Source organism: Tamandua tetradactyla, chromosome 15, assembly GCF_023851605.1.
Source record: "Tamandua tetradactyla isolate mTamTet1 chromosome 15, mTamTet1.pri, whole genome shotgun sequence".
Lineage (NCBI taxonomy): Eukaryota > Metazoa > Chordata > Mammalia > Pilosa > Myrmecophagidae > Tamandua > Tamandua tetradactyla.
This window is the reverse complement of record NC_135341.1, coordinates 27,243,158-27,267,711: the sequence shown is the minus strand read 5'-3', so window position 1 is coordinate 27,267,711 and position 24,554 is coordinate 27,243,158. Positions and strand designations below refer to the sequence as shown.

At 38.5% G+C, this 24,554-nt stretch overlaps 1 protein-coding gene across 1 annotated transcript in view; it reads right to left on the bottom strand.

The window, feature by feature from the left end:
- The window catches only part of DENND6A (DENN domain containing 6A), a 143,899-nt gene extending 128,531 nt beyond the window's left edge, over positions 1-15,368 (bottom strand). The window contains exon 1 of the mRNA XM_077128906.1: positions 15,055-15,368. Coding sequence (XP_076985021.1) covers positions 15,055-15,282 — 228 coding nt within the window. The 5' untranslated portion in view covers positions 15,283-15,368. The remainder of the gene's footprint in view (positions 1-15,054) is intronic.
- Positions 15,369-24,554: the final 9,186 nt, after the last annotated feature.

Here is a 24,554-nt window from a genome sequence, read left to right as displayed (position 1 = left end):
CTTACCCTTCCATATACATTCAATGATTGGCTTTTTCATTTCTGCATAGAAGGCTGTTGGAATTTTTTATTGGGATTGCACTGAATCTGTAAACTGCTTTGGGCAGAGTAGCCATCTTAACGATAGTCTTCCAAACCATGAACAGAGAATGTCCTTCCATTTATTTAGGTCTTGATTTCTTTTAGCCATGTTTTGGAATCTTCTGTGCAAGAGCCCTTCACATATTTGGCACACTTATTCCTAGATATTTGATTTTTTAGTTGCTATGGTGTATGGAATTTTTTCCTTAATTTCTTCCTCCAGTCATTCATTGCTAGCATACAGAAACACTACTTATTTGTGGTGTTGATGTTGTACCCTGTCATTTTGCTGAATTCATTTATTGACTCCAGGAGCTTTGCTGTGGATTATTGAGGATTTTCCTTATACAGGGTCAAGGTATCTGTAAATAGGGAAAGTCTTCCTTTACAATTTAAGTGTCTTTTATTTCTTTTTCTTATCTAATTGCTCTAACAAGAATTTCCAGGATAATGCTGAATAATAGGGTAGCAGTGAGCATCTTCCTTTTGTTCCTGATCTTAGAGGTAAAGCTTTCAGTCTTTCACCATTAAGTATGATGTCAGCTGTCGGTTTTTCATATATACACATTGAGGAAATTTCCTTCTATCCCTAGTTTTCTAAATGTTTTTATCAAGAAGTTGATAAATGTCATCGAATGCCTTTTGTGCGTCAATTAAGATGATCACGTGGTTTTCTTCTTTGTTCTGTTAATGTGGGTACTGGTTTGCTAAAGCTACCAGAGTGAATATATCAAAAATGGAATAGCTTTTAAAACAGGAATTTGTTAAGCTGCAAGTTTATAGTTGTAAGGCCATGAAAATGTCCAAATTAAGGTACCAACGAGAGGTTACCTTCATTCATGAAAGGTTGATACTGTCTAGAACACCTCTTTCAGCTGGGAAAGCACATGACGATGTATGCGAGCTTTCTCTGCAGGCCTCTTATTTCAAAAGGCTTCCCCAGGGGGGCATTATCGTTCTTCATCTCCAAAGGTCTCTGGCTGTGTGGGCTCTTATGCTTTTTCCAAATGGTTCCTTCTTAAAGGACTCTAGTAAGCAACCCCACCTTGAATGGGTGGAAAAACATCTCCATGGAAGCTACATAATCAAAAAGCACCACCCACAACTGGGTGGGTAACATTTCCATGGAAACAATAAAAAAGATGCCACCTAAGAATACTGAATTAGGATTAAAGAACATGGTTTTGCTGGAGTACACAACAGTTTCAAACTAGCACAAAGTGGTACATTACATAATTTTCTTATGTTGAACCACTCTTGCATACCTGAGGTAAATCCCACTTAATCATGGTTAAAATTTTTTTACTGTGCTACCAGATTCAGTTTGTCAGCATTTTATTGAGGATCTCCTTATCTATATTCAAAAGAAATATTGGCCTGTAATTTTATTTTCTTGCAGTATCTTTATCTGGCTTTGGTACTGGATGATTGTGCTGGTTTGAAAGGATGAATGTCCCCTAGAAAAGCCATATTTTAATCTAAATCCCATTTCATAAAGGCAGAATAATCTCTATTCAAAACTGTATGTTTGAAACTGTAATCGGATCATTTCTCTGGAGATGTGATTTAATCAAGAGTGGTTCTTAAGTTGGATTAGGTAACAACATGTCTCTACCCATTTAGGTGGGTCTTGATTAGTTTCTGAAGTCCTATAAAAGAGGAAACATTTTGGAGAATAAGAGATTCAGAGAGAGCAGAGCGACACAGCCACGAGAAGAAGCGTCCACCAGCCAGTAACCTTTGGAGATGAAGAAGGAAAATGCTTCCCAGGGAGCTTCATGAAACAGGAAGCCAGGAGAAGAAGCTAGCAGATGACACTGTGTTCACCATGTGCCCTTCCAGATAAGACAGGAACCCTGACCATGTACACCATGTGCCTTTCCAGAGGACAACAAAACTCTGTGTTTACCATGAGCTCTTCCACTGGAGAGAGAAACCCTGAACTTCGTCAGCCTTCTTGAACCAAGGTATCATTCCCTGGGTGCCTCTGATTGGACATTTCTATAGACTTGTTTTAACTGGAACATTTTCTCAGCCTTAGAACTGTAAACTAGCAACTAATTAAATTCCCCTTTTTAAAAGCCATTCTGTTTCTGGTATATTGCATTCCAGCAGCCAGCAAACTAGAACAATGATGTTGGTCTCACAGAATGAATTAGGGAATAATTCTTCCTCTTCAATTTTCTGGAAGTTTGAACAGGATTGGCATTTATTCTTCTTGCAACGCTTGGTAAAATTTCCCCGTTATGCCATCTGGTCCTGGACTTTTTTGTGTAGGGAGTTTTTTTTATTGATTCAGTCTCTTTACTAGTTATTGGTCTGTTGAAATTATCTATCTCTCCTTCAGTGTAAGTGGTTTTAGGAATTTGTCCATTTCATCTAGGTTAACTAATTTGCTACCATATATTTTTTCATCATATCCTCTTATAGTCTTTTTACTTCAGTGGGGTCAGTAGTAATGTTCCCCTTTTCATTTCTGATTGTAGTCATTAATGTCCTCTTTCTTTTTTCTTCATCACTCTAGCTAAAAGCTTGTCAATTTTATTGATCTTTTCATTTTTAACCCAGGATAACACAGTATAGTAGAAAAAGAAAAATAGACTTTAGAGTCAGAAGGAGCTGGGGTCAAATCCTGGTTTACTAAAGGTATAATCTTGGGCAAATTTGTCCCTCTAAGTTTCTGTTTCCTCATTAAAAAATGAATTTACTCCACAAAGGATAGGTCAAGCCTATTTAAAATTAGGCCTAAAAGTCACCCCCAAGACAGCCTCTTTTGTTGCTCAGATGTGGCCTCTCTCTCCAGCCAACACAACAAGCAAACTCACTACCCTCCCCCTGTCTCCGTGGGACATGACTCCCAGGGGTGCGGACCTTCCTGGCAACATGGGACAGAAATCCTAGAATGAGCTGAGACTCAGCATCAAGGGATTGAGAAAACCTTCTCGACCAAAAGGGGGTAGAGTGAAATGAGACAAAGTGTCAATGGCTGAGAGATTCCAAACAGAGTCAAGAGGTTATTCTGGAGATTATTCTTACACATTAAATAGATATCACCTTGTTATCCAAGATGTAATGGAGAGGCTGGAGGGAAGTGCCTGAAAATGTGGAGCTGTGTTCCAGCAGCCATGTTCCTTGAAGATAATTGTATAATGATATAGCTTTCACAACGTGACTGTGTGATTGTGAAAACCTTGTGTCTGATGTTCCTTTTATCTACCTTGTCAACAGACGAGTAGAACATGTGGAACAAAAATAAATAATGGGGAAACAAATATTAAAATAAATTTAGTTTGAAATGCTAGTGATCAATGAAAGGGAGGGGTAAGGGGTATGGTATGTATAAATTTTTTTCTGTTGTCTTTTTATTTCTTTTTCTGAATAGATGCAAATGTTCCAAGAAACGATAATGATGATGAACATGCAACTATGTGATGACATTGTAAATTACTGATTATATATGTAGAACAGAATGATCAAAATAGGAATGTCTGCATTTGCTTTGTGTTTTTTGGTATTTAAATAAATAAATAAAATGAATTTATATTATTACAAAAGGAGTTCAGGTTCCAACCCCTGGTCCTGTGGGTGTGAATGTATCTGTAAATAGGATCTTTGAAGGCAGTATAAGTTAAGATGTGCTCAAACTGATGAGGGTGGGTCTTAATCCAATATGGCTGAAGTCCTTACAAGCACAGGAAATTGGGCAGAGAAGGAAAAAGCCTCAGGGAGCAGCTAGAAGCTGGAAGTGAACAGAACTGGAAGAAAGAGGAGTAAACACTGCCATGTGCATTGCCATGTGACAGAAAAGCCAAGGAGCCCCAAAGATTGCCAGCCAGCCAGAAGATACCACCCTAGGAGAGAGAGCAAGCCTTCTGGCCTCTGAAACCATGAGCCAATAGATTCCTGCCATTAAGCCAACCCATTACATGGTTATTTGCATTAGCAGTTAGGAAACTAAAACAATTCTTAATAATTAGAGAGAATGGAAGGAATAAATGAGATAATACAAGTAAAGCTAAACTTCTCTAGATTTTCTAATCTCCATTTATTTTCCAGTTCCCTTAATAAGAAACTACTAGCAAGCACCATATATGAGGGTTTCAATAATGAAAAGAGAACAGTAAGAAAGAATTATAAGAAAGAAATCAAACATCCATGGCTTATCAGAAATAAATCTTTTATCCTATTATAGATTAGTCAACTAAAACAAATCGTATCCTTAAAGTCACAGAGCAATCAAAGAAGCAATCCAGGCTCCTAGTCTTGCATACGCTAGGAGTATCTACAACCCATGAAGCCTGTTCAACATGAGATGGCCAGAGTTGCTGAGTGCTTGCTGCATGCCAGATATCGAGCTTGGTGCCCACACACTTCATTTAACACTTAAGGTAACTCTCTGAAGCTGGTTCCATTAGTGCTCTTGATATGAAAAGGACTGAAGCATAGAGAGGTTGGTGATTCCCCAAGATAACACACCTAGCAAGTATGAGAACACTGGAACCAGGATGCCAAATTTGGTTTAACTTTGCAAATCATTTAACCATTACTTTATCCCACCTCTTGTAAGTCAACTAATCAAACCATTTTATACCAGACAGTATAAAACAGCAGTTCTCAAACTTTGTGGTTTCAGGACCCTTTTACACTCTTAAAAATTAGAGGAGCCCCAAGAGCGTATTTAACCATTACTTTATCCCACCTCTTGTAAGTCAACTAATCAAACCATTTTATACCAGACAGTATAAAACAGCAGTTCTCAAACTTTGTGGTTTCAGGACCCTTTTACACTCTTAAAAATTAGAGGAGCCCCAAGAGCGTCATTTATGTGAGCTATATCTATCAATATTTGCCATACTAGAAATAAAAGATACATTTTTAAAGTATTAATTTAAAAAGGAACAGTAAGTTATTACTTGTTAAAATAAATATATTTTTATAAAAACTATATATTTTTAAAGCTTTAGAAGGAAGAACAACATTGTTTTATATCTTTGAAAATCTGTTTAATGTCTGGCTTAACAGAATTAGCTAGATTCTCCTATATGTTTCTGCATTCATTCTATTCCAATATGTTGTCTGGGTTGAACTGTATGAAGAAAAGCCAGCCTCAAATAGTTTGTAGTTGGAAAAGGAAAGAAATGGGCTTTACCATTTCTGTAAAACACTGTAAACTCCTGAAATTATCTCAGGGATCTCCAGAAGTTCAAGGACCGCAGTTTGAGAAGAGCTGGTTTACAAGAAAAACAGAAAAGTATACCTGGAAAAGATACTTCAAAAACTTATATTCCAAACATGCCTCCGTGTAATAATCATCTGAACTTCTGATTCTGATCCAGCAGGTCTAGGTGGTCCAGAAACCTCATATGCAATAAAAGCCCCAGATAATTCTTACACTCAGAAAAGTTTGAACACAAAATAACTCAAATATATGGAATTCCACTGATACAAAAACAACTTAAATTTACCAAGACATAAATGCTTAGCCTCATTTTCATTAAGCATAATCAGATACCTCCAAATTCTAGGTAACAGGGTCCACAATCTTTTATTTCAAATGTATTTAATGACTTCAACTCTCCAAGAATTCAGTAACTATTTTATTTTTTAAAGTTTATATTGCAAAATCCAAGCTTAGAAACCTATCCAAATAAATCTTTGACCACATAACACTACATTGTTCCCAGATAAGGCAGTAACTTCCGCTGCCTCCTAATATCCATTCTTTATTAACACAACTCTTTGAATTTTAGCCAGACATATAATCACTCAGAAAAGATTTCCCAACATCCCCTGCAGCTCAGTGTAGAGATGTGATCAGTTTTGACCAACAAGAGATAAAAAATAACATTTACAACTTTCAGGTACTACCCTTAAAGGGACAGGGCAAGGATGCATCACCTCTATAGTATTTACTGCCTCCACAAAGGTATGTTGATAGATAGATAGTTAAGGGAGGAGAGAGCAAATATGGTAAAATGTTAACAACTGGTGATTCTTCATAAGTGTTATTATCCTAATTCTGCCAACTTTTCTATAAGTTTTTAAATGTTTTGAAATTAACAGTTAGAAGGAAAAAAGAAGTTAAGCCTTAAAGGAAAAAAAGAGGGGATAATCTCTTTTTTATTAATAAATAATCTAAATATAGATTACTATATTTAATCTCATACTACATATAATCTAGTATGCAGACATGATGAGCAGCCATTTTAACATTACAAAACAATGGCATTTGTTGAGGTTGCAAAGCAAGATATGAGCCCAGGACCATGATTGTGGAGACACCACACCAGCCTTGAACTGCCTTCCTAAACTTCTCACAAAAAATAAGCTTATATCTGAAGCCAGTATTATTTGGAGTTTCTGTTACAGCAACTGAACTAATATAATAACCAGTACATCAGTGTCTTTGCTGATTTGTATCAAGCTTAAAGCTACTAAAAAAAAAAGCCTCTCTCTCTATATATTCACCTCTTGATTATATAAACAAAATGAGGACCAATAAGACTTTTGCCACACATTTCCCACCACCCCTAAGACATAATTTTGTTCTGGATTTGAAATTACCCATTCTATTCAATACAATCAACAGAATGGCTATGTAGATGAGCTGGAAAGATACTGATGATATGCAGTATGTGTCAAGAAACAGAAGTTTTAGTACATGTGGCATGGTGGTCTGAGATGGGGGTTGGAAATTCCAGCTAATTAGACTAAAAAGATAATGATCTTGAGATAAATTGGGGCAATAAAAAAAAAAAGTTGAGACACTTTATCTGATGGACTAAGGGTAACCAACCAGAAATACAAGGACAGAATAATAATACATAAAGCAAAAAGAATGGTAAGGATGAGCGCACAGGCTATAAACAAGAGAGCTAAGCTCTGCTAGTTACAAATAAATACTCAGAAGCTAAGGTTGAGGCTTCCCTGAAAAAGTGACATTTAAGCTGAACCATGAAAATGACTTAATTAGGCAAAAATGGGTAAGGGAAAAGGGTATAAGCATCCTCGGAAAAGAGAAAAGTAGACTTGAATGGCCTGGAATGTCATGTTACACGATTCAATTTAGAAAAGCTCTGAGAATAACCTGTGTTCACTTAAGATTTCAGAATAAAACTGGCCTGATAAGGATAGTGGGTTCCCTTTGTAGGAAGGGAGGTGGGTGGTTATGACTAAAAGGGGACATAAGGGAAATTTCTAGCACAGCGGTACTATTGTTTTTTTTTTTTAATCTATGTGCTAGTTAGACAGGTGTGTTCACTTTGTGAAATTTCATCAAACTACAGACTTAGGATTTGTGTTCTTTTCTGTATGTATGCTATATTTCAATAAAATGTTAGCTTATTTTAAAAAAAGGAAATGGCCTGACATCCCAAATTAGGACAAGACTGGGCCTCAGTCAAAGATTCCAGCTTACCCAAGAGCTAAGCTAAGTTATACTGGTGGAAAACTTGATCACTTTGAACATGGACTGAATGGTGTAATACTTCTCTCAAAAAAGGGTAGGGTGCACGGATGGTTCAGTGGCAGAATGCTTGCCTTCAATGCGGGAGACCCGGGTTTGATTCCCAGACCACGCACGCAAAAAAAAAAAAAAAAAAAAAGGGTAAAGTTTAGATGCAACTGTCCATATTTCACATCATTCATCATAATACAAACAAAAAACATAAAGCACTTGTGAAAGGACTAACTGATTAGTCCTGGATCATCTCCACACTGGGATAACATAAATTCATAAAAGAATCGGAGGTTAGTAACACCAGGAACACTTTGATAAAATCTGGAGCCCTAAGAAGCCTAGGAGGCCACAGAGGCTTTAACCCTCAAATCACAGAACTATGTCAGGCTACTGTGAGGTGCCACTAGTATTACAAAGAAATTTAAGACCATTATTAGTATCCTACACTTCCTCCAATCATAACATTCACCACTTAACGGCCTACGTTTCCCAGTATATTGTAAGCTCCATGAAGACAGGTGTGATTAAGGCTATATTCCCAGAATTTACCAGCGTCTGCGATATGTTAGTTGCCCATTAAATATCTACTAAACAGATGGCCCAATGGCTCAGTGCAGCAACATAAAATTACACACAACATATAAATACACCCAATACAATTAAAACAGTAAACTTTCTGAGGATCAACTCCTGAGGATATGGGTCACTCAGTTTAAAAGGGAAAGAAATAAAGCAAGGATAAACGAAAGCAAGGGAAACAATCCCTGACACAACTACCTTTCTCCTTCTCAGAATTATTAGAAAGTCTGCTAGGAATAAAGCAAACTGGTGAATACTCCAGGATCCACCCTAGGAGGGGATGAAGGGGAATAGGTGATGATTAAAAAAAACAGAAATGGGGAAGAAAGGAGTCAATTCTGCTAACTTCTCTATAAAAAAATGGTATAAAAGCTCCCTTTTGGGCAGGTTACAGTGGCTCAAGAGGCAGAGTTCTTGTCTGCCATGCCAGAGACCTGGGTTCAATTCTCCTTGCCTGCCCAAGCAAAAAAAAAAGTTCCCTTTTCCCAGATCAGAGCTAAAGCGCCCTTATTCATACATGAAATCATTCAGCAGCCCAAGGTAATAGAAAGTATCTTTGATTGGCTAAAAAAAAAAAAAGAAATCAGTAATTAGAATGAAAGTCTATAACTCATTCAACACATTAATGATAAATTGTCCTGTTTTTTATATAACTTAGGTGGCCTGAAATCCTTTTCAGCAAGAGGTGGAACATAAACTATATGCCAAACAGATATGTTATATGATAGATTATCATCAAAATGAAATCTACAAAACCTGATTCCCAGGAAGTACTTTTAATACTGCTGATACACATACAAAACTGTACATATTTTTAAAAAAATTAATGTAAGGCAAAATATGATGGACCTGAGGGAAGAGCAACTGTTCGTTTCACAATTCACTGCACAACTGCAAAAAGGACTAAGATACTGGGCATGAATCAAATGCTACACCACTAATTATGAACATGCATTATCTCATTTGTTATCTCCAACAACACTCTCAGGATACTATTTTCCCATTTAACCATTTAGGAAAACCAGTCAGAGTTGAAGAAACTTGCAAAAAATCAGTTAACTAGCAGCTGTTCAAAAACTCAAAGACTGTGTTCTTTTCATTACATTAAAATTCTGTTCATGAAGTTAAAAGGTGAGTGCCTTTAAGAAGAAGAAAACCACGAATGATGCCTCAATTTGTGTAAAATTTGGGGACTGGGCATCAAGGGATTGATTGAGAGAACCTTCTGGACCAAAATGGGGAAGAGTGAGATAAGACAAAGTATCAATGGCTGAGAGATTCCAGAGTCAAGAGGTTATCTTGGAGATTATTCTTACACATTAAGTAGAAATCACCTTGTGATTCAAGATGTAATGGAAAGGCTGGAGGGAACTGCCTGAAAACGCAGAGCTGTGTTCCAGTAGCCATGTTTCTTGAGGATGATTGTATAATGATATAGCTTTCATAATGTGACTGTGTGATTGTGAAAACCTTGTCAACAGATGAGCAGAACATATGAAATAAAAATAAATAATAGGGCAACAGATGTTAAAATAAATTTAGTTTGAAATGCTAGTGATCAATGAAAGGGAGGGGTAAGGGGTAGGGTATGTCTAAATTTTTTTTCTGTTTTCGTTTCATTTCTTTTTCTGAATAGACGCAAATGTTCCAAGAAATGATCATGATGATGAATATGCAACTATGTGATGATATTGAGAATTACTGATTATATGTGTAGAACAGAATGATCAAAATAGGAATGTTTGCGTTTGGTGTTTTTGGTATTTAAAAAAATAAAAAATAAATTAATTAAAGAAAAAAAAATTAGGGGCCTGAGAGGTCCAGGAGGTGACTTCAAATTATAGGAATATCAACTTACTACGAAATACTATCAGTTCACAGGATTTAAAGATGCTTAAAGATGAAGAACATCTCCAACATGTGTGTACGGGCAACAAACAAGCCCCTACATTGTTTAAAAAAAAAAAAGGAAATGAAGGAAAATAAATAAATTATGGTCTACGAAATATTTATGAAATGTCTTTGATGATCTGGCAAATTGTTTATGAAAATGTTTATCCATAAAAACAAACTCTTAAAATGGACATATTTGGGGGATTGCTGCCCAACCCTGCTTTGGAAGTGACTCCCCCTCCTGCTGCAGGGATGATCCCAAAGGCTGCTGCTGTTTCTGTGACCCTGTTTCCTGACTGCAGGTGAACTAGAGTGGTCACCTGACTCATCTTGAGCCAATCAGATTCCAGTATTTGAATTACGCTTTGTCCTGGCTCTGGAATAGAAAAGTAGAGTTAGGCTATAATCAGTGCAAAATAAAAATCAAAGTTGAGCAGAAGTTATGGAAGAACAGAGAGTGAGGAAACCTCCCTCAACATAAAGAATGAAGCAGACATGCACAGAGAAGCAGAGACAAAAGACCACACAGCGAAAGCCTGGATCTTTCCAAATACCACAAGGACTCATCATCCCTGTGTCTGAGAACTGGGTTCCAAGAGACTAACGGATTCCTTACAACAAATCTCCCTTATTTAAATTTATTTGAGACAGTTTCTGTTTCTACCAAATTTGACAGTTTAGAGATATATTATTATGTGAAGAAAAAAAAGCATTAAAAAGTTCTAATTAGGAATAGCAGTTGCCTCTTAGTATTAGAATTAAGGGTGATATTTTCTTGTTTATAATTTTCTTTTCTTGCCAAATTTTCAACAGTAAGCATATTACTCAATTAGGAAAAAAAAATCTTGACTAATGAAACTATTTTGAATTCAGGTAATTAAAACTTTATTAGTAGGTCATTTCAGAGCTAAAAACAACATAGAATAGATAGAATCTAGGGGATTTCAAACTTCTTTCCACAGCATAGTTGGATTCTGCTGTGTTGCTTCAGGGCCACTTTTGTGATCTCTTTCCAGATCAAAAGACTCCTGACACATCTCCTTCCCTTAGGACAGAGCCCCCCGGCAGTTTTTAATGCAACTCCACCTTCAACCCAGGTTTTCAGCTGATTGAATCAGAGTGGGAATCTTCCCTAAACCATAACTGAGAACCTGATTGTATAGAATGAGACAGAGAGATTCACTTTCTTCAACTGGCTGAGAGCATCTTCTCCACCACACAGATCACAGAAATAGAAGACGACAGTTTGCAGAGAGCATGAAGCAGGAACAAGATCCACAAAAAAGAGCATAAACGAAAAGTTTCCCCATTTCTAGACTCCAGCTACTTTCTGAAGCTCCACTCAGTCTGAGCCTTGAAACATCTCTGTGGCCTTACAGCAAGTTCTTCTTTTCTGCTTAAACCAGCTTAAATTAGTTTCTATTATCTGCAACCAAATATATCAAAAAAAATCAACAAAGGTCCCATTTCAACCAGATTAGCTACTGAGATTCCACATGAGATTTCTGCAGGGGACAAAAATTCCCCTACTCAAAATAAATAAATAAATACAAATGTAATGGTCCTATAACCTCCACAATTCCATAGTCTCTATAGCTTACCTGTTTCTGGGACATCTTCCTCTGAAATTTCAAGGCTCGGGTGGGTACCTTTGTGAGAACCTGTAGCACTCCGCACTCACCACTATGATACTGTCTACTTGTTTTTCATTCCACTGTAAGATCCTCAAGACAGAGCCTCTGTCTTTCACTATTATTTTCTTAGAATCCAACACAATATCTGGCACTCTGCATTTCCCAAATACATGAGCAAATTTTAAAACTGCAGTAGTTCCCATAGTATAGTAACAATGGCCCCTGTAGGACAATTTAGGAACTATGATACAGATATGAAGAGATTATATCTGTCGCAGGGTCTGCATCCTTACTTCGCCAGACAGCCCAAGGTTAGAGCCTGCAGTGGGTAGAATAATGGCCCCCAAAGATGTTCATATACTAATCTCTGGAACCTGTCAGTACATTATCTTATATGGTAAAAGGGACTTTGTAGATGTCATTGAGGTTAAGGACCTTGATATGGAGAGATTATCCCAAATCATCCAGGTGGGGCCTGTCTAATCACACGAATTCTTAAAAGGGGAGACATTTCATGTCACAAAGAGATGTGACAACAGAAGCAGGATACGAGAGAAGCTACACTACTAGCTTTGAAGATGGAAAAGGGGGTCACAACCTTAGGAATATGGGGACCTTTAGAAGTTGTTTTACTTTTGTCAAGAAAACAGAGTCTCCCCAGATAAGAACACTGCCCTGCTGTGTTATCCATGGAAGGCTTCTCCAGAAGTGCAAGGTAATAAATTTCCATTTTTCAAGACAAAAAAAAAAAAAAATATATATATATACACACACATACACACACTCGCGCGCGCACACACACACACATGTATATCCTGATCCTAGCACCTCAGGTTCATTTTACAAGTGAAAAGACTAAGCACAAAGCCATCAATTTCACAAAGCGAAAGTCAGTTTTCTCTACTGAAAATGAAAAAGAATTTATACAAAATCAATGGTTCCAAAATACACACTTATGTAGGTCTGTGTTCCAGGTACTGTTCCAAATGCTTTGCTAACATTTAACTTACCTGAACCTCACCACAATGCCACAACATCAGTACTGCTATCCTTTTAGAAAAGAGGAATGTAAAAGAAGCTAAGTAACCTGCCAGGGTCATGTGGATTCACATCTAGGTAGAATTCCTTAGAGTCTGAGTTCTTAATCACTACCCCACAGGATCTCTTCAGTAAGGATCTAAGATCAAATAAGTACAACTATGTGATGAAATTGTGAACCACTGATTTTATACTTTGGATGGACTATATGGTGTGTGAAGATATCTTAATAAAAATATGTTTTTTAAAAATCTCTACAGTAATATTTTCTGTCATGGCAGAACAGCCTCTCAAGCCTAAGAATTGTTGACGGCATTTTTGATAACACAGTCCAAACTTAGTTTTCATCCATTCTTTAACTTTCCTTTTGAAAAGTCCCCATGATTGTGGAGTACAGGAAATAGGGCTGGGACCATTATATACCACTTCTGCCAAAACACATCCGTACTCACCTTCTTCTAGTACCCCAGCCACCCCTTCTGTCCATTTCCCTTAATATGCTGCAATAAAAAAGTGAAACATATTTTTCAAATATTTTTATATCAACCATTAATTTGCATCCCCTTTTATTCATTTATTTATTTTTCCATTTTAAAAGTGGCAAAGTGCAATATTCTATACTTTTCCCTCCAGAAAACAAAACAAATTAGTTTTGTGTCTCACTTAACCTTTTTACGTTTTTTGGATTCTTTATTAGGGAATCTTCCCCACCTTCATCTTGCACCTAAACTTGGTGGTTCTTAATCTGGAGACAATGGAATAGAGGGTCCATGTACGATCCCAGACAGTACACAAAAACATATACATAATTTTATATTAGTATGCATTTTTCTAATGGAGAGTGTTCATGGAGTTCATCAAATTTTTTAGAAGGTCCAGGATGCTAAAAAGGTTAAGGGTTACTGACCTAAAGAAAACTCAGCACGGTAACTTACATACTATAATGAAATACATACTGAAAGGAAATTCAAAATAAGCCATTTAATGATTCAAATTCTTGCAGGACCTCAATTATGCTGACTAGTCTGTTTATTTGGTCAGAAAAAACATACTCATGTTACAAAGAATGTCCACAATGACAACAGAGTCCAAAATAATCTCCTTTAGTTATTCAAAAATGCAGTCAACTACAACAACCCAATTCTATGCTTCCTGCTTAAATTGTATTTTGCTGTAATAAAACTTCTGATCAGCATGTCAATATGAATGATAAATGGCTTATAAACCTCTTCTTCAAATCTTTGAGAACTCTTGTTCCTATCTCAGTAAGACAAAGAACTGCTCATGTATTCTATCAACAAGCATTTACTGAATGTCACTATGTGCCAGGCACTATGTTTGGCTTTATCTGCTACTCCGCATAATTCTTGGTTCTCTTCTAAATTGTAGTCTCAATCTACAAATATATTGTTAGAGCATATGTTCATTTTTGTACACCCAGCAACTAGCATAATACCTAGATATTAGTGGAAATTTAATGTTTATTAAAAAACCTTATGATAAAACACTCAAATGACAACACTAAGAAAAATCTCCCTGGCCAATTTTCTTAACCAATGCATGCCACCAAAGTCAAAATGAGACAATTCATTAAAATCTGTCATCACTACCAAACCAAAAAAAAATCTTCCAAAGACTCCTTCTTCTGATAACGTTTTTCTTGGACACATGAAGGACAACCAATAAACTACAAAAAAGACCCTAAGCAATGTCAAGAACAGATCAGACTCCAAGGCCTTTCAGTAAAGTCCTATATAGATGAAAATGTGACAGATTCACATGCGGACTATTTTTCCTATTTTCATCTTGACATTAGTTTTTAGGCTTGCTGTTCCAGATTAGCAAGAAATAGCAGATATAAGGAACAAAAGCATTAAAGGGGGAAAATTTAGTTGAAATAAGCACTTCGGCTCAGACTGAGCAGAACGCTCCAAATGTGACTGCAAATGACCCAAACAATCTTGAATCTAAAAAGTTGGTTGGGCAAGGTCTGGATATTAGAATTCACCATATGTTAGGGGTATTGTTCCCTTCTTGAAAAAGTCTCCAACAAACATCCTGCCTGCAGCTTTCTCCCAGAGCAGCGAACCCTCTTGGCCACTCCTATGACTCCGGGTTTAAAAAAAGAATATCAAGAACTATTTAGGAGGGACCTAGAAGAACTTTTCACCCTTAACCGCAGTCCACAATCCTCCCCTGGGAACTGCCAGTGGATTGGAGCCCGGCTTGACTGGCAGAGGGGGCGGCCCGCCACGCCCGGATGCGCGGCGGCCAGGGTCCAGGCAGGGCAGCGGCAAACCAACCACACGCTCAGCAGGGGCCGCCCCAGCGCAGGGAAGGGGCGCGAGAACAAGGTGCAGCCAGGCCTCACCTCCACGGCCTGGCCTAGCTCCAGGTCAAAGCCCACCACGCACACGCAGTGCAGCCAGGCCGAGAAGCCATCCCACCGCAGCAGGCCCCGGCTGCGGCCCTCTTCCTCCTGTAGCGTGGCTCCCTCCGATACCGCAGTCTGCACCTTGCCGTCGCCGACCGCCGCCACCACCTCATCTAACGGCCCGCGGGAGCTAGTCCCCGAGCCTGCCGGGCCCTGCAGAGCCATCCGCGCCCACTCGCTGTTCGCGCCGCCTCCGCTGCGGACAGCGCGGGAGAGCGCGTTCAGCTTTGCGCAGCCGTAGCCACTGGTGCCGCAGCCGCCCGGGACGGGGTGGGTGGGGGCGGGGTCATAGCCCACGTGACCTTGGGATCCCTGCCCTACAGCGCTCCTTTCTCGCTGCTGCGCCCACGGGGAACCTCGCGCTGGCTATTGTCTGGAACTTTTAAGCAGCCCGTCTGGCTCCTTGTGTTAGAGTTCTTTGAGACTGAAAAGGTTTATGAATCCTTGACACCCTCGTTAGTAATCCAGCAACCAGGGAGATGAATTATTTTTGGAATAAGAGAGTCATAATTGGTAAGTGATTAAAGTGTAATGGTAATGGTGGCTTTTATTGAACACTTGCTCTGTGCCAGGTAATGTGCAAAATACTTCACAAATATTACTTCAGTGACTCCTCACATAATGCCTAAGAGGTGGACATCATTATTTATTTCGTTTTACTGATAAGAAAACCGAGATTCTGAGAGGTTACATGACTAGTCCAGCAAGTATTACACCTCCCACGCGGCTTGCAGTTCATTCAGAGATTTGTGCCTCAACTTAGCTTTTCCCTTTCCATCATGCCCCACCCTGCCCAGGAATCCTTTCTTGGACTTGTCTGCCTGTGACTCACTCAACACACACATCTCTAGTCCTTTCTGGAACCCCTGGTTGGGCAGGTTGGCCTCCACAAGAACCCATGGATTACCCTTCCTTAATGCTGGTGGAAGGGCCAGGTCCCAGGCAGCTTTGTATTTTCAGAAATCAACACCAGCTTCCCAGCCAAGATGGCAGCTTAGCAATGTGTGCATTTTAGTTCGTCCTCCAGAACAACTATTAAATAACCAAAAAAAAAAATACAAAACAGCTCCTGGGGCCACCTTAGTGACTGGACACACAGCCTATCCCAGTCTGGACCCGCTGGACCAGCTGTGAGACCCACCAGAACCACGAGTTCCTCAAGCCACAGTGGCTGGCACCCCTCCCATATAGGCTGCTTCCCAGAGGGGAAAGGAAAGAGACTTTACCAGCAGCAGAGGCTGAGCCCAACCAAACGCCAATTGTGGAATTAATTAACAAATTCTGACTACTAGAAATAGGCCCCTAGCTTAGGTTAACCTGGTCAAAGCAGAGGTTGCTCATTTTTGCCCTGGCGCCAAGGGGGCAGGGCTGACAGAAAAAGGAAAAAAAGGGAAGGAAACAGAGGTTTTTGTGGCTGTGTTTCTACAAAGGCTTGATTGCCTTTGCATACAGCAGCAGGGCTCCTCAGGCTGCAACTGCCCCAGGCATAGGCAGAAACAAACTCCTTTGAGGGCTTGTCTGGAGCCTGTGCCTTCCCCAGGGGAGGGGTGAAGCCCAACTCAGGTGGAATCCCTCCTTCAAGGAATTCAGACACCAGGGTTGGGTAATTTGAAGCCATTGAAACCAGCCTACAACCTCTCCTCTGTCTACACCATGCCCCCAGCAGGCAGAGTCTGCCAAAGTTAAAGGTGCCACATCATCTTGTGCAGGTGGGACCTGCAGGCAGACAAGCACCACATACTGGGCAGGATAAGAAAGACAGAGTCCAGAGACTTCACAGGAAAGTCTTTCAACCTGCTGGGTCTCACCTTCAGGGAAAACCAACACAGATGACTCTTTCCTCCTGATAGGCCAGTTTGGTCTGGGAAAATCCAGCTAAGTAGACCCGTCTAAGGGTGGGGGGTGGCAGGGGGAAGCCACCATACAAGCAAGGCAAGAAACAAGAAAACAAGAACTGAAAAATTCTCCTCTGTTAAACAAAACCTAAGCTAGAAGTGCAGATAAAGCTGAACTGAATGTGAAACAACAGATAGACAACAAATTCATCCTGCAAGAAAACCCTAGGTAAAAAAAGTGAAAGCAATCTCCAGAATAAACTGATTAAAGTAATTAAATGCCTAGATGCCAGCAAAAAATAAATCACAGGATTTATTTTCATAGGAAAATTGAAGATACGGCCCAGTCAAAGGAACAAACCAACAATTCAAATGAGATACAGGAGCTGAAACAATTAATTCCGAATATACGAACAGACATGGAAAACATCATCAAAAACCAAATCAATGAATTGAGGGAGGATATAAAGAAGGCAAGGAATGAACAAAAAGAAGAAATTGAAAGTCTAATAAACAAATCACAGAACTTATGGGAATGAAAGGCATGGTAGAAGAGATGAAAAAAAAAACACTGGAAACCTACAATGGTAGATTTCGAGAGGCAGAACATAGGATTAGTGAACTGGAGGACAGAACATCTGAAATCTGACAAGAAAAAGAAAATATAGGGAAAAAAATGGAAAAATATGGGCAAGGACTCAGGGAACTGAATGACAATATGAAGCACACAAATATACATGTTATGGGTGTCCCAGAAGGAGAAGAGAAGGAAAAAGGAGAAAAACTAATGGAGGAAATTATCACTGAAAATTTCCCAACTCTTATGAAAGACTTAAAATTACAGATCCAAGAAGTGCAGCGTACCCCAAAGAGAATAGATCCAAATAGACGTACTCCAAGGCATTTACTAATCAGAATGTCAGAGGTCAAAGAGAAAGAGAGAATCTTGAAAGCAGCAAGAGAAAAGCAATCCATCACATACAAGGGAAGCCCAATAAGACTATGCGTAGATTTCCCAGCAGAAACCATGGAGGCGAGAAGACAGTGGGACAATGTATTTAAATTATTAAAAGAGAAAAACTGCCAACCAAGAATTCTATATCCAGCAAAATTGTCCTTCAAAAATGAGGGAGAAATTAAAACATTTTCAGACAAAAAATCACTGAAAGAATTTGTGACCAAGAGACCAGCTCTGCAAGAAATACTAAAGGGAGCACTAGAGACAGATATGAAGAGACAGAAGAGAGTGGTGTGGAGAAAAGTGTAGAAAGGCAGACCATAAGTAAAGGTAAAAAGAAGGAAAATTAGATATGACGTATAAAATCCAAAAGGCAAAATGGTAGAAGAAAGTACTACCCATGCAGTAATAGTGCTAAATGTTAATGGATTAAATTCGCCAATCAAAAGACATAGACTGGCAGAATAGATTAAAAAACAGGACCCATCTATATGCTGTCTCTACTCAAAGGACATGAGGGCAAAGACACAAACGGACATTTGCACACCGATGTTTATAGCAGCATTATTTACAATTACCAAGAAGTGGAAAAAGCCAAAATGTCCATCAACAGACAGGTGGCTAAACAAACTGTGGCATATACATACAATGGAATATTATGCAGCTGTAAGACAGAATAAAGTTATGAAGTATGTAACAACATGGCTGGACCTTAAGGACATTATGCTAAGTGAGGTTAGCCAGAAACAAAATGACAAATACTGTATGGTCTCACTGATATGAACTGACATTAGTGAATAAACTTGGAATATTTCATTGGTAACAGAGACCATCAGGAGATAGAAATAGGCTAAGAAAAGGACCAATGTTTATAGCAGCATTATTTACAATTGCAGAGAGATGGAAACAGCCAAAATGTCCATCAACAGACGAGTGGCTAAACAAATTGTGGTATATGCATACGATGGAATATTATGCAGCTTTAAGACGGAATAAAGTTATGAAGTATATAACAACATGGATGCACCTTGAGAACATTATGCTGAGTGAGACTAGCCAAAAACAAAAGGACAAATACTGTATGGTCTCACTGATAGAACTGACATTAATGAATAAGCTTGGAATATTTCGTTGGTAACAGAGACCATCAGGAGATAGAAATAGGGTAACATATTGGGTAATTGGAGCTGAAGGGATACAGACTGTGCAACAGGGCTGAATATAAAAACTCAGAAATGGACAGCACAATACTACCTAACTGTAAAACAATTATGTTAAAACCCTGAATGAAGCTGAATGTGAGAATGATAGAGGGAGGGGGGCTGGGGGCCCAAATGAAATCAGAAAGGAAGATAGACGATAAAGATTGAGATGGTATAATCTAGGAATGCCTAGAGTGTATAATGATAGTTACTAAATGTGCAAATTTAAAAAATGTTTTTGCATGAGGAAGAACAAAGGAATGTCATTATTGCAGGGTGCTGAAAATAGATGGTAATTAATATTTTAAAATGTCACCTTATGTGTGAGACTAAAGCAAAAAATGTTTATTTGGTACAAAATTTATATTTTGACTAGTGCATTTCCTAATATAATTTATGTAGATAGTTTGATTGAACAACATAAGTACTTGGAATCTCAGGTAGGACATGAGATTTTGTTGGTTTGTCCAGAGTGATGCCCCGATGAATCCCAGAGTGATTCGATCAGTGAGTGGAAAAGTATTTGCAAAGCCCCCTTCGGGGAATGGTGAGAATGGGGAGAAATTCAACTTCCCCAAGTTGAATCTTTGATAATCTCACAAGTAGTGTGGACAACCAAAGCTACAGGCTAAGCCCCCAGTCTTGGGGTTTGTTCACATTGTGACAGCTATATCATTATTCAATCATCCTCAAGATACATGGCTACTGGAACACAGCTCTACATTTTCAGGCAGTTCCCTCCAGCCTCTCCATTACATCTTGAGTAACAAGGTGATATCTATTAAAAGCATAAGAATAACCATCAGGATAACTTGTCGACTCTGTTTGGAATCTCTCAGCCATTGACACTTTGTCTCATTTCCCTCTTCCCCCTTTTGGTCCAGAAGGTTTTCTCAATCCCTTGATGCTGGGTCTCAGATCATTCTAGGGTTTTTCTCAATCCCTTGATGGTGAGTCTCAGCTCATTCCAAGATCTCTGTCCCATGTTGCCAGGAAGGTCCATACCCCTGGAAGTCATGTCCCACGTAGAGAGGGGTAGGGTGGTGAGACTGCTCATTGTGTTGGCTAGAGAGAGGGGCCACATCTGAGCAACAAAAGAGGCTCTCTTGGGGGTGACTCTTAGGCCTAAATTTTAAGTAGACTTGACCTATCCTTTGCGGGGTTAAGTTTCATATGAACAAATCCCAAGACGGGGGGCTCTGCCTATAGCTTTGGTTGTCCACACTACTTGTGAGAATATCAAGAATTCAACTTGGGGAAGTTGAATTTCTCCTCGTTCTCACCACTTCCCAAAGGGGGCTTTGCAGATACTTTTCCACTCACTGATCAAATCACTCTGGGATTCATCGGGGCATCACTCTGGACAAACCAACAAAATCTCATGTCCTACCTGAGATTCCAAGTACTTATGGTGTTCAATCAAAGTGGAGGTTATTCTTACACATTAAGTAGATATCACCTTGTTATCCAAGATGTAATGAAGATGCTGGAGGGAACTGCCTGAAAATGTAGAGCTGTGTTCCAGTAGCCATGTTTCTTGAGGATGATTGTATAATGATAATAACTTTCACAGTGTGACTGTGTGATTGTGAAAACCTTGTGTCTGAAGCTCCTTATCTACCTTGTCAACAGACAAGCAGAGCATATGGAATAAAAATAAATAATAGGGGGAACAAATGTTAAAATAAATTTAGTTTGAAATGCTAGTGATCAGTGAAAGGGAGGGGTAAGGGATATGGTATTTATATATTTTTTTCTGTTTTTGTTTTATTTTTCCGAATTGAGGCAAATGTTCTAAGAAATGATCATGCTGATGAAGATGCAACTATGTGATGATATTGTGAATTCCCGATTATATGTGTAGAACAGAATGAGCATATGTTAAGAATGTTTGTGTTTCTTTCTTGTAATTTTTTAATAAATAAACTATTTAAGCCCTCTAGCCTCCTATATTCTGGAGCAACTAGAAAGAAAAATTGAGAGGATCCTATAGTAGCCTATGACAAACTCTGGGATCTGTCCTGTAACCACTTTTTGAAGAGTGCTTCGAAAACTATTGCTTTTTATTTCTTTGCTTTGTATATATGTTATATTATACAATAAAAAAGTTGAAAAAAAAATAAGAAAAGAAATCATCACTAGGCTGGGCACCCAGAAGGAATGTGGTCTGCTGAATTGTTATTGATTATTGTTCCAGCATGAGACTACTGACTAGGATTTATTTAACACCTGCTATGCTAAGTGAAAGTAAATAGGAAACGTGCAGTAATACCCTATTAGAAAAAGGAGTAATAGACAATTGATGATAGCTCACAATAAATGGATTTTATCAATTGCCTAAAATTTAGAATGTTGATGAGAGTACAGCTAAGTGAGGATACTTAATGTTTGAAGGTGACCGAAGAATCCAATAACTGAGAAGCAGAACGGTGAACTGTGTTGTATACATATGATGGAATATTGTGCTGCTGCAGAAAGAAAAGAAGTGGTGTGGCATGCAACAAAATGAATGAAACTTGGGGACCCTATGTTGTACAAAATAAGCCAGAAACAAAATAACGAATATTATATGGTCTCTTTTAGAAAATACTTACAAGAAAATTGGGGTCTATGTTATAAATTCACATTTAGTCCAGAGTTGTAAGTGTATTTCTAGATACTAAGATGCTGTGCTGTATGTATATAACCTGGTATTTCCCTGGAACTTTGTGTACCTGTGTGACACCTTAGACTCATAATTGAAGTTCTGCAGCTAAGAAGTCAGCATTGCTACCTATAACACCCTGTTAAAGACACCAAAAAAAGAGATCAGGCTTCAATTAGAGATAAGAACGAAGCCTGTCTTATTGGAACTAAGATAAATCAGAATATAGGGCAAAGGATGATATTGTCTGTATTACAAATCTTCACCTATCTATATAAGATCAAAGGCAGAGAGGTTTATTTTGTCCAAAACCTAAATTTTCTGTAACACACAATCTAAATCAAACTATCTGGATAGCTCATTTAAACAATCCAAACACACACAGGGCCCAGAGTGGGAATGAGGGTTTGTAAATCTGTATAGCCTAATATAATACCAGAATATATCCCAGGGTACATTGGGCAGAGAAGTAAAAAGTATTGGCAAAGTCCCCTGAGAGACTGGAGAAAAAATATGGAACTATTAAACTTTCTACCTGGGAACCCCCTGAAACTCTCTCAAACATTAAGAACTCCCGAATGAATAGATCAAGCCCTTGATCTTGAGGCTTTGCTCTTATGAAACTTATTTCTGTAGTGGGGAATCTAAGCCTAACTATATTTATGCCTAAGTGTTACTTCCAGAAAACCTATTTAGTTGTTTGGATGTGGCCTACCCTCCTCCCTTCCCCCATCTCTCTCTGTCTCTAAGCCCACTTCTACAAGGAAAATCATTACACTACCACCTACATGGGACATGATATTTGGGGTGAAAGTCTCCCTGACAACATGGGACATGACTCTGAGGAATGAGCCTGGCCTGGCCCTGTGGAATCGACAACACCTTCCTGACCAAAACAGGGAAAAGAAATGTAACAAAATAAGGCATCCATGCTAAGAGATTTCAGAGAGTGAAGAGGCTATTCTGGAGGCTGTGCTTATGTAATCTTCAGCTAGATATTGCTACCTGCCACGGTGTGCCAAACTCCGACCAACGCCATTCCTGTTAACTCTAAAGAACACCTAGGGCTCTATCTGAGATTCTACAAAATTTTCATGCACTAAATTTACTTTCCAGAAGCCTATAACGTTTAGATGGTTCCTAGGCCAGATAAGTCCTGAAACCCAGAGGGGCCAGCCTGTTCAAGAACATCAATTAGTTCTATCTCCTTATCATATATTGTCGACACCTCTTTTCAACATGAAAAAGTTAGAATGGGCATAGCCCTAATATCCCTAAAAACTGGGAGGAGGATCAAAGGAGAAGGAGGAGTTATAGCAGAGAAGATAGGATTTAAGAAATGGGTATGACTGCTGCATCATTATATCGATATTTCTTTTAGTCTCCAGTGTCTTGGAGCAGCTCGAAGAAAAAATCTGAAATTATGGAATAGGAACTCATACCAAATTTTAAATCTGTTCTATAATTACTTGTTTAAATGTACTTTAAAATTTATTGCTTTTTTGAATATATGTTAAATTTCACAATAAAAAAGTTAAAAATTGTATTTTATAAAAACAGCTTAGAGTTCAGGCTTATACACATGTTGTCATATGTTAGCATCACAAGAGCCCAAAAAGGGCAGGTTCTATTATTATTCCCATTTTACAGATAAGGAAATTGAGGCTCCATGATATGGCAATGTCACAGCTAGTAGGTGGCAGAAAAGAGATTTAAATCCAGGTCCTTCTGATTCAGCCTAATCTAGTAAACTTTTTGCTGCACTGCCCAGACAAATCCACCCTATTGTCTTCTCCACATCCTTAAGATTTTTGCTTGGAGTAAGTGTTAGCTTTCCTATTTTAAAGGAAAGGGTCAAGTATCCTCAGATAACAGTATAATGCTTGCTAGAGACTTTCTTTAGGGCAGAAGATGAACTAAGGACATCACTAAGGTTAGAGGTCAAAACTTTGACCATAGCAACCTGACATCCTGCTCCAGAGAACCTCTGTAATTAAGGGAGAAAAACTATACCATATTGAAGTAAATCTCTAAGCACACTCTTTGGAAAGAACAGTAGCCTTCTGTATTAGAAAAAGCATCAAACTAGAAGTCAGAAGATCTGGATTCTAGTGCCAGCTCCACCCATGATTATGGTAGACAAGCTACTCGCAGTTTCTGCATTGGTAATATGAGAATGATCATTCCTGGCTTACAGAACTCACCTTACCGATTGTTGGGAAGAGCCAAGCTATCCCAATGCACACATTCTCCCGAATGCTACTTCATTATTAATGATTTAATAGCTTTAAACAACAGTCATTCTATAGGGCTGGTTCTTTGACATGTACACACAAACTGCCATTCTCTGACATCCTGGTTTATAGTTTTGGATTAAGGGTATCTTGTTTTAGTACCCTGAAAACAATACATTAAGTGGGTCAGAAATTTCATGAAAAAGAAAGCACAGCCCAGGCTCGAATTTTAAAAGGGGAAAAAAAATTACTCGGACTGTTTTGAAAATAAAAGACACTACAATACAAACTTTTATATACAGAATCCACATCGCCAGAGAAAACAGAAAGTTCCTATAGCACTTTTCTCTTCATTCTCATAACTGATATTTAGTCTTAAAGTCAATTTTGACACAGTTTCTGTGGTTAATATTTGCATGGAATCTGAGAAAAAAGAACTAATGCTTCCTTTCTTCCTAAAATTTTGTCATTAGAATTGAAGTCTGAAAGGAAGTGAAGGTAAATTCACTACCTTGCAAAGGTCCTACTTTATGCATGTTCAAAAGGGCTACAAAGTTTTTCCTT